Source organism: Thunnus albacares, chromosome 11, assembly GCF_914725855.1.
Source record: "Thunnus albacares chromosome 11, fThuAlb1.1, whole genome shotgun sequence".
In the NCBI taxonomy this organism is placed as follows: domain Eukaryota; kingdom Metazoa; phylum Chordata; class Actinopteri; order Scombriformes; family Scombridae; genus Thunnus; species Thunnus albacares.
This window is the reverse complement of record NC_058116.1, coordinates 9,690,500-9,706,601: the sequence shown is the minus strand read 5'-3', so window position 1 is coordinate 9,706,601 and position 16,102 is coordinate 9,690,500. Positions and strand designations below refer to the sequence as shown.

General features: G+C 41.6%; 1 protein-coding gene across 1 annotated transcript in view; it reads left to right on the top strand.

The window, feature by feature from the left end:
• The window catches only part of clybl (citrate lyase beta like), a 69,419-nt gene extending 54,312 nt beyond the window's left edge, over positions 1–15,107 (top strand). The window contains exons 3-8 of the mRNA XM_044365860.1: positions 213–401; positions 5,174–5,275; positions 6,605–6,698; positions 7,418–7,585; positions 11,643–11,767; positions 13,089–15,107. Coding sequence (XP_044221795.1) covers positions 213–401; positions 5,174–5,275; positions 6,605–6,698; positions 7,418–7,585; positions 11,643–11,767; positions 13,089–13,184 — 774 coding nt within the window. The 3' untranslated portion in view covers positions 13,185–15,107. The remainder of the gene's footprint in view (positions 1–212; positions 402–5,173; positions 5,276–6,604; positions 6,699–7,417; positions 7,586–11,642; positions 11,768–13,088) is intronic.
• The last annotated feature ends 995 nt before the right edge of the window (positions 15,108–16,102 follow it).

The following is a 16,102-nucleotide window of genomic DNA, read 5'->3' as shown; positions in this document are numbered from 1 at the left end:
TCACCACCAGTTTTCAGACTCTTTTTAGCATTTTTTTGCTAAGCAAGTAGTGATCTGCTCTGATGCTAACTTTGCTTGCTTTCAAAATATTCAGTTTTTAATCTTACAACTTTACACAGTTTGAAAGAATGAGCATCTTTATTAGTAATTCCAAAGTGCAATCTGACCAAAAAATGAAATAAAATAATCATGGCTTATGTCCTGTCTTGCAGACAGAGGCCAGGGAGACCATTCCCAGGATGTTAGCAGAACTGGACCTGGGCCGGACAGAGAAGTGTGTGAGGGTGAACTCGGTGTCCAGTGGCTTAGCTGAAGCTGACCTACAAGTCATCCTGGAAGCTGAGGTTCTCCCTCCTGCGATAATGTTGCCCAAAGTGGAGGACACACAGGAGGTGCAGTGGGTAAGCTACAAATCTTGGCCCATCTTAGAAGTCCTGCTATGGTTTTCAAGTCGCAATACATGCAAAAACTAAACAAGACTAAAAATACCCATGACATTTCTTTCTTTTACCTCTGGGTGTCTAAAACTCTGTGGTATTCTTACACAAACTCATGAAGTAAGGGGAAACCACAGGAATCTTCAAAGCAATCATAACAAACTTTTCCATTTCTCAGTAAAAGTGGGAATCGATCCCTGCGGCAGGACTCAGGGACAGACGGGGTGTTTTTCTTGGCTGCCGCTCAAGAAACGGATGACATTTCTTCGGATTAGCTTCAGAAGCTCGATAGCTCTCTGTAACAACACAATGGTGCCTTCTGCCACTGCTGAACTTACCGCTTCAAACATATCGTGGCTAAGCATTCTTTAAATCACAGTTAAAGTATTCCTGCCAGATATAGGCATAATAAATAAAACCTACACAAATGTATTGCAACCATCCACACATATTGTAAAGTCAAGTTACTGAAGTTCTAGTTGATGAGAAAGATCAGAAACTGATATCTAGACAGTCAAAAGTAACTCAGACAGCAAAAGCCAGTTAATCTCCTATGATTTCACTCACTAAAAGCCTTCATAGATTTATCACAAACTCATAAACCACATTTGATGTCAGACATTACAAGCTTTGCACTCTCGGAATGGTCATTGATAATTACACCAATGAAATAAAGATTGCCCACTAGTATTGTTCCCAGTTTTTTTTCTTATGAATGACTGTTTACAATTTGTCTATACTAACTTAGCCTGTGCCCTAGTTAAGAGGTGTTTGTCTGGGCGTGGCCATCCCTCTGGCTTTATATAAAGGGGCTCTGTACGGATGTCAGGTCCTGAAAGGTCAGGAGACAGTGACATCATTAATGCAGGGCTTTCTGATCAGCTCCATATGGTTCACTTACCAGGAGGAACCAGGTTACTGTCTGCCTTCTTCACGGTCTGGATACAGATTAGCGGTGCTTTATTTACATTCAATTCAAAAGCATTTATTACTCAAATTTGTCACCTCTTAACCTCTGAGTGTGTGTGTGTGTTCTCTCTTTGCATACACTTTCACATAGGTAAGCAGTTTTTACTCCAGCATTTTTAAGTGGCTAATTTATGGTGTAAAGCTACAAACTTTCAGAGCAATGACTGAGCAAGAGGAGAAATTAATATTTGTTTAAGAGAAAAAGAAAGAGAGATGTAATCAGCAGTGAAAAGAGGGTGTCTAGTCTAGCTTTTTCCCCTCAGCATTACTGTGAAACTCACACAAACACACACACACACACACACACACACACACACACACACACACACACATACATGCATATACACTCATACATGGTCTTGGGGCAGGAGCAGGAAGTTTTTAACTAGTGGCTTAATTAGAACACGTCTATTTCCTGCTGCCCTTTCTTCCACATATAATTGCTGACAGGTGTTCACCGATTCTCTCCCCTCACTCAGCCATTTCTCCCTTTGCTGCTTTTCCCTACTTAAGAAAGTAATTTTTGTTCTGCATTAATTTCTTTTTGTAAAACCTTCCACTTTTACTATTATTACTACGCTGAAAATAGCCAGCAGCTCCAAAATGTGGTTAATTATCTTTCTTTTCACCTTTTTATACTTTTATACCTTTGTTGCAAAAGACATTTTAAGTTTTGTAAGTCTGTTTCTGTTTATGTACGTCAACCCTTAATATTATTTAGAGAAAACAAATGACAGCTCCATGTGGCAGAAATATCTGTGAGTGCAACTCTGTTTGCACATTTGATTTACAGTGTGTTTATCAGTGTGTTTCTGCAATAGCAGGTGCATGTGTGCTCCTGAAGCAGAGTCATGTCTGTAACTCCGGATGGGACCTTGATTCATTCATGTATGCTCGTCTAATCTCATCTTTGACCCTTCAACTTTTTTTTTTCTCCGTCTCATTCGCACATGCTTTCCTGTGTGTCCGTAAGCATGTGTCTGATTTTCTCCACTCGTGTAAGGCAGCGCAGTAAATCCCTCACTTGTTTATTTTTCTCCCTTTTTATTGATATTAGCACAGGAACCTCCAGACTGATTTGTCGCTAAAAGATGGACTTGCTTGTTCCCCTTTGTGTGAAAATCTTTAGCTCTGCCTTTCTCCTCTCCCCCAGCCCTTGTGTGACTGACAGGCCTTATTGGGCTATAACAGGCGTAACTCCCTCCTTTGTCTGAGGACAATTCTCACACAGATTCGGAGCCGTGTGCATTCTTTGCCCACCACACTATTTGGTGTGCACTGGGACCGAAAGAATCGCACCCTGTCCCGCTCCTCCTCCTCTACTCCTCCTCCTGTCCCCTCCCCTCATCCCTTTCTCCGCTTCCCCTCTGTGAAATGAACACTTCAGCAGGCCGGAAACATTTAATCTGGCCCCCTTTTGAAGAAAATTAATTGAAACTTGTCCCACTATAGCTTCCTTTCTCTAGCTCCATCTCTCCCTCCTTCTCTTTTCATGATTGGGTGGCGAAATTGTCAGAGGGCTTGTTTGTAGCGTGGCTTTGAATGGCAAGAAGAGGTGTTATTTCTTCTTTTTTTCTCTTTTCTTTTATTTTTTCAATTCAGTAGTGAATAACATAAAGGGTCCTAGTTTTGAGAGCCATTGACAGCTAATGGTTGCTGTACACGACAGAGGAACAATGAACAAGCACTATAGTGCCTCTTATGCAGTGTAAATCAGGCCCTCAAAGTGTATAATAGCTGAAGAGGAGAATACAGCAGAGGGACAGAAACATGTAATCAGAGAGGCTTGGAGGCTCTTTAGCCAGCGGTGCCGCATTGAGCTGTCATTTGTTTTCCTTCAGCAGAATCCAAACAGTCTGCTCAGCTCGCCGCAGCCTTGTTAGGGGTTTGCGTGGCACAGCATAGTGGTGGTAATCTCTGTGTGTAATATCAGCTAGGTTTCCCCACAATGGGCCATATCTATCTAGTTTCCTATGTCACAGAAATAGGTTTATCTACACCCTCTTTTCACACTCCCTCTCGGACACCCCCCCCCCCACCCCCACCCCTTCCTGTGTTTGCGAATGAGGGGGGATATTATGCTAAGCCCCCAGCGTTAGTTTTTATGTTGCCATAGCAGCCTTGCTCCCACAGGGTTGTGACCTCAGATGATTACAGTACAAAGCCTATTGGGTCTTGAAAACCTCTTTGAAGATGAAAAGTCTTTGATGGTTTGTATTTATGCAAATCTCTCAGATATGATTTATCCAACTGAGATTGAATGGAGAGATGATTAAAATTGCCCCTATTTTTGAAATCCTTCAATGGAGGCCCACTCTTTCAGTTTTGAGAACAAGAGTGGTGAGTGCGAGCACGGGGGTTATTTTGCTCTTCATTTAGAAAAATAGCAGTGCTGTACCTGAGGTTATTTATATCTGTCTTTTTCCTGGTGTGTCAAAGAGGGAGTGAGAAAAAGGAGAGGAAGGGGGGACATGGAGTTAGACATTTCTACTCTGAGCTTTTGCGCTCTCCTTTTTTTTTTTTTTGGACTGGCTTTGAAAGGAAATATCTGACGGAGGGGGCTTTTGTGTGTTTCCAGATGATAGATTTTGGAATTTGGGCTACCCCACTGGCAGTCCAGGGCTAGCTGTGAACTGGTCTGTTGGAAAAAATTGGAATGCTTTGGTCTTCAAAGAATTAAACTTGGTTTTAAAGCCCTACTTAGGTGAGCTTGCATATTAGCAGGAGTTGTGCAGAAGAAAGGCCTCAGCAAAGTGTCACATAACACTCTGATTGTTGCTCCGGTCTCCCTGTTCCCTGCCATGGAGGGGGGATGCAAAACAGAATAATGTAGGAGTAAAACACACTCAAAGACATCCCAAATCTTGTTTCTTCTCTCCTTTTCGGTAGTTTGTTTCTTCTTCGGTTTTGCCGGGCGTATGCATGTGCTCATGCGTGTACGTGTGCATTTACATGTGTGCACACTCTCTCAGGGGAGCACATGCTGTATCTGTGCAGAGCCTCTGAAAGAAGGTAGAGCAGAAGACTTCAGACGAAGGGGGAACCCTGGTGATAATGTAAAATATTTCATTTCACTCGCTTTTGTTGCTACTCTCCTGTGCTCGCTCTCTCCGCCATTTGAACCCTCATAGATGGGTTTCTGAGTAAGGACTGAAATGGGAACAGTAATAGGTAATAACAGGTAATAAAGGTGTCAGGATTCATATCAAAAGTGAGTTTGTGCATGTTAAGATTTCTTCTTTTCTTCTCTCTGTCTTACCCCACAGTGGATTTTGAAAGATGTGTCATATCATTTTTGTATTGTTACTGCTGTAACATTTTTTCTTTTCTTCCAGTTTTAAATTCATCCTGACACAAGAGCTCAATATCTCAGTAGGACTTTCCTGTTCTGACATTCATATAAGTAATAATGCATTGAGGAGTCCACTGAGGGCGGCAGCTGCACTTTACTACACGATTTACAGAAGAGCAGGAACTTGAACAGAAATACAGTCCAGCATTGAAGATCTCTGCATATTATTAACGATATTACAAATGGAAACTGATCATAAGTCTGAGAAGTTATTATTAAGAGCAAATGCTGCAGATAATAATGTATATATGCTCTAACAAAGCACAAACGTCTGATGAATAGGACGACTATGACTGTACAAAGTAGTGCAAACAAATGAATTTATTATGTTTGTATGGAGGAGAATTGTTTTCTATTCACATAAGCAGTGAGTGTAGTTAATGAGTTGTGCATGAGATTGTCCCTGTGTGTTTAGTTTGTTGACAGGTTTCAGCACAACTTGAAAGGACGGGCACTGACAGAACCCATTCGCCTGGTCACCTTTGTGGAAACTGCTGTGGGCCTGCTTAATTTTAAGGTAAATTACAAACAAACCCCCAAAAACTGCCTGCGTAAGACATTTTGCTGTTTGTCCATTGTTCACTTTAGATTAAAGACTGCGTCAGCGAGCGAAGCTCTCCACGTGTCCAAAATGAAAGGGATTCAAAGCTTTCGGACAGTCTCTCAAAATGAGCCTTTTTTTTGTTTCCTTTCTCTCTGTGTCTCTCTGTATCCCTCTCCAGACATGCTGACATTTTTTAATTAGAACCATTTTAATATCATCATAGCGGAAAAGTTCTTAATGATATTTTGGCAAGCTTCAAAGCAGTTCCTGATATAGTACAGCACGACCTTCAGCTACATGGGGAAAAGGGCATGGTTTGGGGCATTTGGGGAGAAACAAGCTGTCCTTCCTCCTTTTGATTTGTCTTTTAGTTCTCCACTCTAGTTCTGTGACTGTGTTTGTGGTTTTTTGTGTGTGTGTGTGTGTGCGTGCGCGTGTGTGTGTGTGTGTGTGTGTGTGTGTGTGTGTTTTGATGGCAGGGGGTGCCTCTGTGTGCTTTCTTGAGAACACCTTGTATCTTTGCCCAGACTGAACCCCGGGTTACAAGCACAGGGAAAAAAAAAAACACTGTTGAACAGCTAGTGGTGAAATTAATTTGGAAGCCAACAAAAGCGGGAGAAACACTCTTATTGTTTCACACTCTTCACCACAGACAATCACCTTCCATATTTAAAAAAAAACAAAATCCTCATTCAATAGTAATTGTGGTGGCCAGCCAGGCTAATTTTATCAATACTTTTTGACATTTTTTGACATTTTTCAATTCATTGTTTGACATTTTTTTGGAGCAGGTGCCTTTTTTCAATACCTCACCTCAAAAATATACAACAATAGATCTTTCAGAGCTTAAGCTAGATAAATAAATGAAAGTACTGAGGTTTGATTCCCAACCCTACTTAACAAGGTGTCTTGGGACAGCCAAGAGTGAAGAGGCATCTCTTAGTTCTGGTATATTCTGTTTGCTTTTGTGTATTTATGTGTGTCTGCAGGTGGCACATTTAGTAGGCTACTATATTAATAACACTCTCTATATAAATGAAACTGGAATGAAAGTAAGGGTTTGAAAGATGTGTTCATTACATATTTGATAATAACATGTTAGTGTCTAATGATGGCTGTTTTTAGATGCTTTTCTGACACTCAGAAACCCAGACTGTTTGAAGTTTGAACTACTGCAGGAATATTGAAGTATAATTAGATTTATTCAGTAGCGTTTGTGCCAAGATGTCCAACATTCCTCTCCCTCTTTGCATCTGTGTCACTTTAGTCAGCCTGTATTATACTAATGTATATTCTCTCCAGGTGGTCTGTGAGGAAATCCGTCGCCTTGCTCCCAAGGCTGGTCTTCATCATGACGGTGTGGTGTTTGGCTCTGATGACTTCTGTGCAAGCATAGGTAGCTATTATACCTTCTGCTTAACTTTCTCGCTCTTTTCCATGTGCTGTTCTCTCTTTCTCCTTTCTGGATTTTTGGCAAAAAACAACAGGTTAAATTGAGTTTAATAGCCTGTCTGTTATTAAATGCCTCACAGCTCTCTATTTTGAAGGAATTATTGGATGACTGCAGGCTCAATGGTTACAAATACAGTATTTCTTTCATTGAAAAAAGAGATGATTTGTGATAGTGGGATATGTGATTGATGATACATGACAAGGTGTCCTGATATACAAAGATAATGAATGAAAGGGAGCTCATTATTTTCTATATCAGGAAACAAAAGGAGTTTCTGATCACACTTATGCCACCATGCCACTTACCACAGGTAAAAAAAAAATGTTACCAGTTAAACCCACAATTAGGTGTATTTACCAGTTATGATCTGTGGTTAAAATGTTGATCTGCACTCTTTTTGAGGCTGATGGACACTAAATACATCAGATAGTGTTTTCCATGGCCATGTCAAACAGTCATTGGACAAATTGGATTTATCAGCAGCATCTAAAGATTTAATCTGATGGTCTGGAGCGCAAGTTTAACAGGAGAAATATTCAAATGTCGTGACCTCTGCACTCTTTCATTCATCTGTCCGTAACCCCTCACTATCCTACCTCTTATCTACTTGCACATGCGCTTGGCTCGCTCTCTGAGATCTTGTGATATATCTTTTTTTCTAGGTGCCACACGGACTAAGGATGCCAGGGAGCTCCTTTATGCAAGGCAGAAGGTGGTTGTGACCACCAAAGCATTTGGGCTACAGGCTATCGACCTGGTCCACATCGACTACAAAGATACGGAGGGGCTGAGGCAACAGGCCCGAGAGGGAGCTCTCATGGGCTTCACAGGTAAAGTTCTTTATATCCGAGTGTCAGATCTGCCTCTGTCCCATTTAACTAAGGTCACTTTAGTCCTGATTTCATTATTTATGTCCGCCACCCTTACTTCTGATACTCCTGGTTCCTCTAATTGCTTCACATCTTACTCAGTGGTTGTTCTTTAAGTGTACCCCATCTTTTCTTCACTCTTGTCTGTGGCACCATAATGGACTTCCCTCAAATGTTTCCTAAAACAGTGGAAAGGTGCCCAACATCTCCTGGCTTTTCATGTAGATATGCATGTTTTGCACATAGCAATGAAGATCTCACCTCTTTGTCTGTGATTTTAGAACCGGCTGCTTGTCTTCATCTATTTTTTTTTATTTTTGTATTTTTAGTTTCAAGTGAATTGTGAACAACGGTGCACAACCGTTAAATGCTTGTCTGACATTTCTGTTGTGCCCACCGGGAATGGTTTTGTGCCCATATGTGTGCACTTGGGTGCATACCTGCTCGCGTGCAAATGTGGGTCTGTGTGCAAGTATGATTAAAAGGAGTTATTAGAAAAGAGTGGTAGCATCTACTTTAACAGCGCTCTCTGTGTGTCTGTAGCCAGGCAACGCTCTCAGAATGTGTGTGTATGTGTGTGTGTGTGTGAGTGAACACAGAAGGCAGGACAGCCTGTTCCAAAGTGGATATTCCACTCATTCTTCCTTCGCTGCAGCAAATATATGTGTTCTGGTGTTTTCTGTCCTGAAAATTGATTATCCAAAATCTGATATGTTTTCCCTTTGGTCTGGACCTACACAAACTGTGAAAAAAAAGAGAATATACTGTATGCTTTCTATGTTGTAAACGTTTAGATTTTTCTTCTCCTATGTGAGATCATTGAATAGAACCACACAACGTCAGACAGTAGTCAGCTTTCACACTGGAAATGGAAAGAAAAGGAGAGAAAGAAGCACTTGGCACTTTCATGGAAAATGGTGAATCCTGAGCAGACTCTTCACTGGCCTTAGATACACGTTACCTGCACTTCACATCATCAAATCATCTTGTAGGTGAGCTTCTTGCTGTCTCATACAGCAACTGATTTTCCAGATGACCTCATTTGCCACCTCTATTCTCTGGTGCTGCAGGCTTGTGAGTGTGTGTGTGTGTGTGTGTGTATATGTGCATTTCTGGGCATTTTTTTTCTGTTTAGATTATTTTAACTTTTCTTAATTTAACATTTGTCTTTTTTCATTTCTAGAATGAGAAATTTACCCACTGAAATTGGATATGTTGCCTATTAGGTTTAGCACAAGGGTTCCTCAAATGTATGCAGAATTTATAAATATGATGTTCTGTTTTACTTTTTTGAATCTTAATTATTTGGGACTAATCTATTACAGGAAATAGAAATTAATCAATGAAGGCAACAGCCTCATGGTGTTGTTTATAGAAGGTAAAAGATATAAAAGCTAATGAAGGCAACAGCCGGTTGATGAAATAAATGGTTAGATTTGATATGGTACAGAACCATTCAAGGCACTGGATTAGTGGCTTACAAGCCATGGGCACTCTGTATAATCTTAGTTAGTAGCTATTACTGGCCCGAGTGTGCTTAAGCAATAATACGGTGCAGCCAAAAGCCTCTACCTGTGCAGTAATTGACCTTGGCACTACCTAAGCCGCATACAGCACCCATTAGCACTGAGCACAGAAAACACTGGTGAAACACAAACACCCGGTGCTACTGGTGCACCAGACAGTGTGGAGGCAAAATCCTGCAAAACCATGACAACTATCAGGTCTGTTGGGAAGGAACTTAATTAATAAAGAGGCTTTAATAGTGCAGCGTCTTTTACTTTTTAAGCGCCGTGTTTCACGTGCTGTAAACGGTGTGCTGCTGCTAAGACTCAGCGATCCTACTAAAACATGTTTGCCTGTCGGAAATAGAAAACGATTCCACAAAATTCTCTGCTTTTTAGGGTCCACATTTCACTTCCATCCCCGTGACCCTGCCCATCATTCGCCTGAGAGCACTTTGCTAAATAGCAATCCTCCAATGAGATGCCAGCACCACATGGCAGGCCGGGATTGGCTGGAGGGCATGAATGATGCATTTTAGGAGAACCAATGGGTTGTAACTGAGGGCACCTGAGTCACCCTGTCTGTTTCTTCGCTCTGTCATTCTCCTGTTGTCCTACACACACACACACACACACACACACACTCTCACACACACACACACACACACACACACACAAAGAGACACCCTCTTACAGTATATTTAAGCCTGCCAATTTCAGTGTGGAAACATGCTCCCGTCTTCAGCTACAGAAGTAAAACAGGTGGCAGAGGAGGGAAATACACTCCTCTTGCTTCACTCCTGGAAGGCAACATGCATGCTTTCACCCGACACACACATACACACACATACACACACACACACACTCACAGGTTGTTGCATAGAAACAGATTCATAATATTCACAAAGAAAAAAAGGAAAACCAAAATACTGGAGGTGCGCAAAGACACGCACACACATAAACATAAAACCACATGCAAGATTGCACACGCACACACTCATACACATCTCCAGCGTGGCCCTGGGGAGTCCTCAGGCTGCCGTCCAACAGAAAATGTGCAGTTGCAGTCCCTCAGCCTTACACAAACAAATACACACATGCTTGAATGCGTTTGCGCTGACCTCCATGCAAATACAAGATGAACATTACAAATTAAATGCATTTTCACGCTTCGTTGGAAGGTATCTGTTGATCAGAAGTTTGCCGTTAAATGAATGATGTCCTCTCATTCCAATAATTGTTCAAGCCTTTAACTACAGTGTGTTGACTGTGTAACTGCCGTGTATGTGTGTGTTTTTCTGGGGTTAACCGGGGTGAGCGGAGCTGGATGAAGGGAGTGGGTTCTCTACTCCCCTTTCCTCTCCTGTCTTCGCCTCTCCTCTCCCCTCCTCGCCTCTCCTCCTCTCTCCTGGGCAAAATTTTTTGCTCGTGCAGCCCGCCCGCCCAGCCACCTTGAAGGATTTGTTGTCAGCGACAGAGCTAAGCCCTAAAGTGTCGAGTTCCTGCTGGCTGCCGCTGAGCCGTCGTTCTCACCAGACGTTTCATAACCTTAACTTATCACTACAAGTTTGATCTGCAAATGTACATGGGATTATGTCTGTGGCGTTCGCCCACATTTAACTGAGAGGGAGTGGGAGCCGGAGGGTGGGGATTGTGTCAGACAGAGCCTTAACTCCATGTTAGGCTTCTGTTTCAGTTGGATATATTTCTGAAATTGCCTGAGGAAAGGTGTACGACTACTGAGACTAAAGCATATACAGAAATTGTATAAAAGCAAATATAGAACTGTATTAATAGATAAAACAATTATTTTCTTCATATTTACAAATTCAATTACGGATTTTTATTTTTGTGAAGAAAAGTGTATGGTTTGCTGAACTGTTTGTGTGTGTGTCAGCTGTGTCTAGGTTCAGTCAGGCTCTCACAGGCTGCCCTATTGTCAGTGTGCTGTTCTCGATGACTTCAGTCACATATTGAAATCTAACTAAGCGTTCAGCAAAGTGCTTTGTTGCAAGCAGAGAGAGGAGACACTTGATGTCCTTAATGACGCACAGTATCGTCTGGTCTTGTGCTGGCTCCCTGACTCACCTCAGTGACACATAAACACAACACAATTTACTCTTCTGCTTTTCTTGTGCCTGCTGCCTCTCTGTGTCATCGTCCCTTTCTCACATGAACGGTGCCAGCTGCAACCAAAATTACTCCCAATTCTCAGACTTTGTTTTTTTTTTTCCCCCGTCAAGTTATGTACGACCTTTACTTTTATAGTTTTCATACAGACAGATGTGTTTAGTCATTATAATCAGGGAGAATGTATGGCACTCACTGTGTTATTGATAGCTCTGTGCCAACAAGTGAGAACATTGTTCTTTTAACTCAAATGGCTTTTTTATTAAATGTAATGTGAAGCCACAGAAACCCTGCCGTTATCATTAGAATATGTCACTTTCTTTCTTTCTGTGTGTGTGTGTGTGTGTGTGTGTGTGTGTGTGTGTGTGTGTGTGTGTGTACAGGTAAGCAGGTTATCCACCCAGGGCAGATCCAGGTTGTGCAGGAAGAGTTCTCCCCCAGTCAGCAGAGAGTCCAGTGGGCGAAAGAGCTCATCGCTGCTTTTGACCAATATCAGAAGGAGGGAAAGGTAACGTTAACTTCTTATGACAAAAAGTGAAAAGATTATTTTTTTCAGAGAAAAAAAAAAAAAGATTATACTACTAATGTTGTGTTTTGGAGAAGAATTGCTGACCATAGTTGCTGAGACAGTTTGTGAACAAACTCACCAAAAATAGGTTGTATATTAATATGTATGACTTGACACATGAGTAAATGTAGTTGTATAAATTACATATTTTTCTTTGCCTAAAATGTCATTAATAAGCAGCAGGCTTTTTTAGTCCACACATGACTCAAAAAATTAGGTAAAAGATATCCTGACTTCACAAATAAAACTTTTTTTTTTCATAAAACCTGTTACAAATTAAGAAAAGGGGATAAACTGAGTGTTTAAAAAAAAAAAAACCCAAACGATACTCAAATTAATGGCTCCAGCATGATACCGTGTCTGTGGTGACTGTGTGTTGAGATGACAGAGGTCTGTCTGTGCTCTGAGACTCGGACTGATCCTTTGTGTACCCTCTCACACACCTCTGTAGTTCCAGATAATGCATACTGTACACCCCTGGGTAACTCTAAGAGACAACATAGGAGACAGGGGGGTAGTCGGGCCAATTAAGTGTACAATATTATTGTTCCTAATTTAGTGCATGGTTGGATCCTGTGTGTTGAGCTCTGTGGGTTATCTGCTGAGGTAATACACAATCTGCCCACAACTCTCTCCCTGCCAGGGCTGCGCCTACTAAGCATCGCCCGAGGGATTCATATCCTACCCATCCCTCTGCCGCGGTGTGTGTGTGTGTCTGTGTGTGTGTCTCTGTGTGTTTGTGTGTGAGGGGATGAACAGTGAGCAGGGTCAGTCCTTTTGTCTAACAACACGACAGGTGCTTGCTTTTCATAATTCTCACCTCCAGCTATTGACTGCATTTTTTGTCTTGAGCTTTCTTGGAGATTTTTTTTTTTCCCCAAAACAAATAGGTGCACTAGTGTCACCAATAAATGCCACTTTGATGTCTCAAAGTAGTATTTTATACAAGCAGATGTGTAATTCACACATTTCCTTTACGGAGTTCCATTTTCTTCTGAAACATACATTACAGATGAAAAATGAAAAATAAGACTGAAAGTGCGCAACCATTTTATGACACATCCCCATACACACAAAATAGGCCCTATGATGATCCCCTAAACTGGCATTTTCTGATTTTTGCACAGTAATCTTAAGTACTCCCTCTCTGCCTGTAAACATCATCCCTAACCGAGAATGTTTTTAATATGTAAAGCTATATAAAGTGCTTCTGCTCTAACGTTGCTCTCTCTACTCTCGTTTCTATTGGGATCCTGTTCAGGGTGCGTTCACCTTCCGCGGCAGCATGATTGACATGCCCTCGCTGAAGCAGGCGCAGAACATCCTAACACTCTCCGCCACGGTGCCGGAGAAGTAACACGACTGGAAAACGGGAGGAGCCGCACGCCTAAACCCTGACAGGAAAGGTCAAAGGAAACTGGAAATGTTGCAGGTCTCATGACAGAAACAGCACATCAGAAACTTGTTGTCACGTTTCCTGACATAAGCGGACAGTGGGAATTGTGGTTTTAATTTCAGTTTTAAAAAAAAAAAGTCTTGAAATGTTTTGTTGATTAAATTAACTTGATTGAGTGAAGTGTCACTCTCGCTGCTGTGGTCTAATTTACATTTGGACTATCACCTATAATGCACTGAACAATATCAATTCTGCACGTATCTGCCTCTTGAAACTGAAACTGTTGAGGATTATTGCCCTGTGTGGGCGCTTTCTTGGCACGCTTTGCAGTGCATGCTCCATCATGTCAGTCTCATGTGCCCATGCCCTCCCGTCTCTCCTAGGTCATGATGAATGCTCTCCCATCTCCACGGTCCAGACAGCTGGGCAAAAGGGTAAACAAACACAACAAGCCACTGTTGTGGATCTATTCATCGGGCCCCAGTCTTCCAGTCAGGCCTCAGCCCCCTACCCAGGGCCTGACTCACAAACATCCAACTTCTTCTCGCTAAAAAGAAACACACAGATGGAAGAGCGTAAACTCACAATTTAGCTTTTTGTGTGCGAGTCTCCTTAGTAAAGACATGCAGCTCACTCTTTGGCAGCTGGGATCCTGCGGTCTTGATGAGGAAGGCGTGTGGCGTCAGACACACCATGACCTGTATGAAACATAGACGCATGCTGCAGGTATTCTCTATCATATATCTCATTTAACACTAAGAGTTTAACTTTATTTTTTTTAGTACACCTGTTATATATCAGCATCTCCAAAAACAATTTCAGTATCCACAGTTGTTAAACGGTTACATTTTTGAAAAAAAACCAACTCTTAAACGAGTTCAGTAAAGTCGTTCTCTGCGCTGTCACAAATGAATGTACAATGGAGTGCACGTCTGACTTCCAGAGACAGTGAAGTGGGTGTGATGTTAGAGTGAGACAGATTAGTGGCCATGTTGCTCCAGCAGACCAGGACCGAGGCTTTGTCTCTCTGACTGTGGATGGGAGGATAATTGGGGGGGTGTTGAATGGTTAATAGTGCCATTGGTGACCATGGTAATGAAAAGCACCATACCTCCCCTACCCCACCTCATCCACTCATCTCTCTCTCCCCTCTCTCTCTCTCTGTCTCTCTCTCTCTCTCGTACTGTATGATCTATTGTGTCTGGGGCAGGACTGTGGTCTGTGCCAGGCCAGGCCAGACAAAAAGATCGAAACCACTCCTGCACCCAGCCAAAGAACCCTAACAGTGAGCTGTCTCTTTGGCATTTGGCCACATATTTCCCTCACCCCTGGTCCACTTTTTCTGTCGTGTATTCACATTCAGCTTGTTTGTTTGTTTTCACCCAAACTACTATTATACCCTGAGGCTGGTGGGCACAACTGCTATTATGTCTGACTTTCATTAAATAAATCCACACACAGTATTCTGATAGAGACATTTCCTGGGGGTCATGCAAGTCTTCAAAATGAATGTTTGAAAATCTATATTTTGAACTTGGATGACTTAAACAGTATGATATTTAAACAAGATCTTTCTTTGACTCATCAGTAACAGAATTTGCAGATTGTAATTATCAGGTACTGACATGAAACATAACGTTTCCTGTTTGTTTTTTTGTTGTTAAATCAAGCTATGAATACTTTATTGTGACTTTTTAAACTTTCATTCATCATTTGTTGCAACGAAATCTTGTTGGAATACGATCTGAGAGGAATGAAAAACAAGTTGCCGAAGGAAAAAGAGACTTTTATTCATTCATGAATAAGTTCAACTTCAGTCAAATTTGTATTTTAATTGTTAAAACAATTAAATTAAAATAAAAAGCTATTCCTTTGACAGTTTCATCCTGTAGTTTGATTTAATGTCCGATGCTGACTATTCTCTCCTTCAATGTATCTGAAAATTGCAGTCGCCTGTATCTGAATGGGTATTTTCTTTAGTTTGATGAATTAAAACATTTAATACTTTGGCATTAATATGCAATTAAAAAAAATCTACAGTCAGGATTGAGTCAGAGTCAGAGGCTTGCAGAAAGTCATTCTCAGACTCCGGCTCCCATGAGAATGTCCAGCACTCAGACTTCAACAGAGGCTCACCAGGTGACTTTAGTGGTGAAGGAGAGCAGTCTGACGGGACAACTTGGCTTTTTCCCCGAGCTGCTCTGTACCAACAGGTGTCCCTGCAGACAGGAAGGAAGATCTCAAAGCAGAGGAAGCAGTGCAGGGCATCATGCAGGGAGGAAGCAAAAAGGGCAACTCTTCTGAGGATGATGAGGAAATAATTTGGCCAGTTTATGTTTTTAAAAACAAAAAAACATCCTCTTGTGTGTGTGTGCGCGCGTGCCACATAGAGGCTAATCTCTTTTTTTCTTTTTTTTTAATTCCATCTAATAATTCTGCTCTTATTTGTTCACCCTTCCCCCTGTTTGATAAAAGGTGAAACAAACTACCTCCTTTGGTCTTATTAAAGCTCGTTTTGCTCTGCTTTCATTGCACCTCGACGAGTTTTGCAATTCAATAACATTTGGGAATGAAAAAGTAAAATATTTCAATGACATCTCTGTAGATTAGAGGAATGCATCCCTGTCTCCTTGCGCTGTGTAATTCTACATGACATTTCTATTATGTGTGGAACTGATATAATCTTCTCAGTCCGCTCGGCAGTTTTATTTAAATACATTTCCCCGGTATTCCCTGAGAGAGTAAATTACAATTAACACGATTATAACCTCACAAAATTGTGACGGGAATCAATTAGGCTGCGAGCAGTATTTCATAGGCCGGTAATGTGCTGGTCGAGATTGCTTTCATAAATTATGAGGGACAGCGCAGGCGGAGAA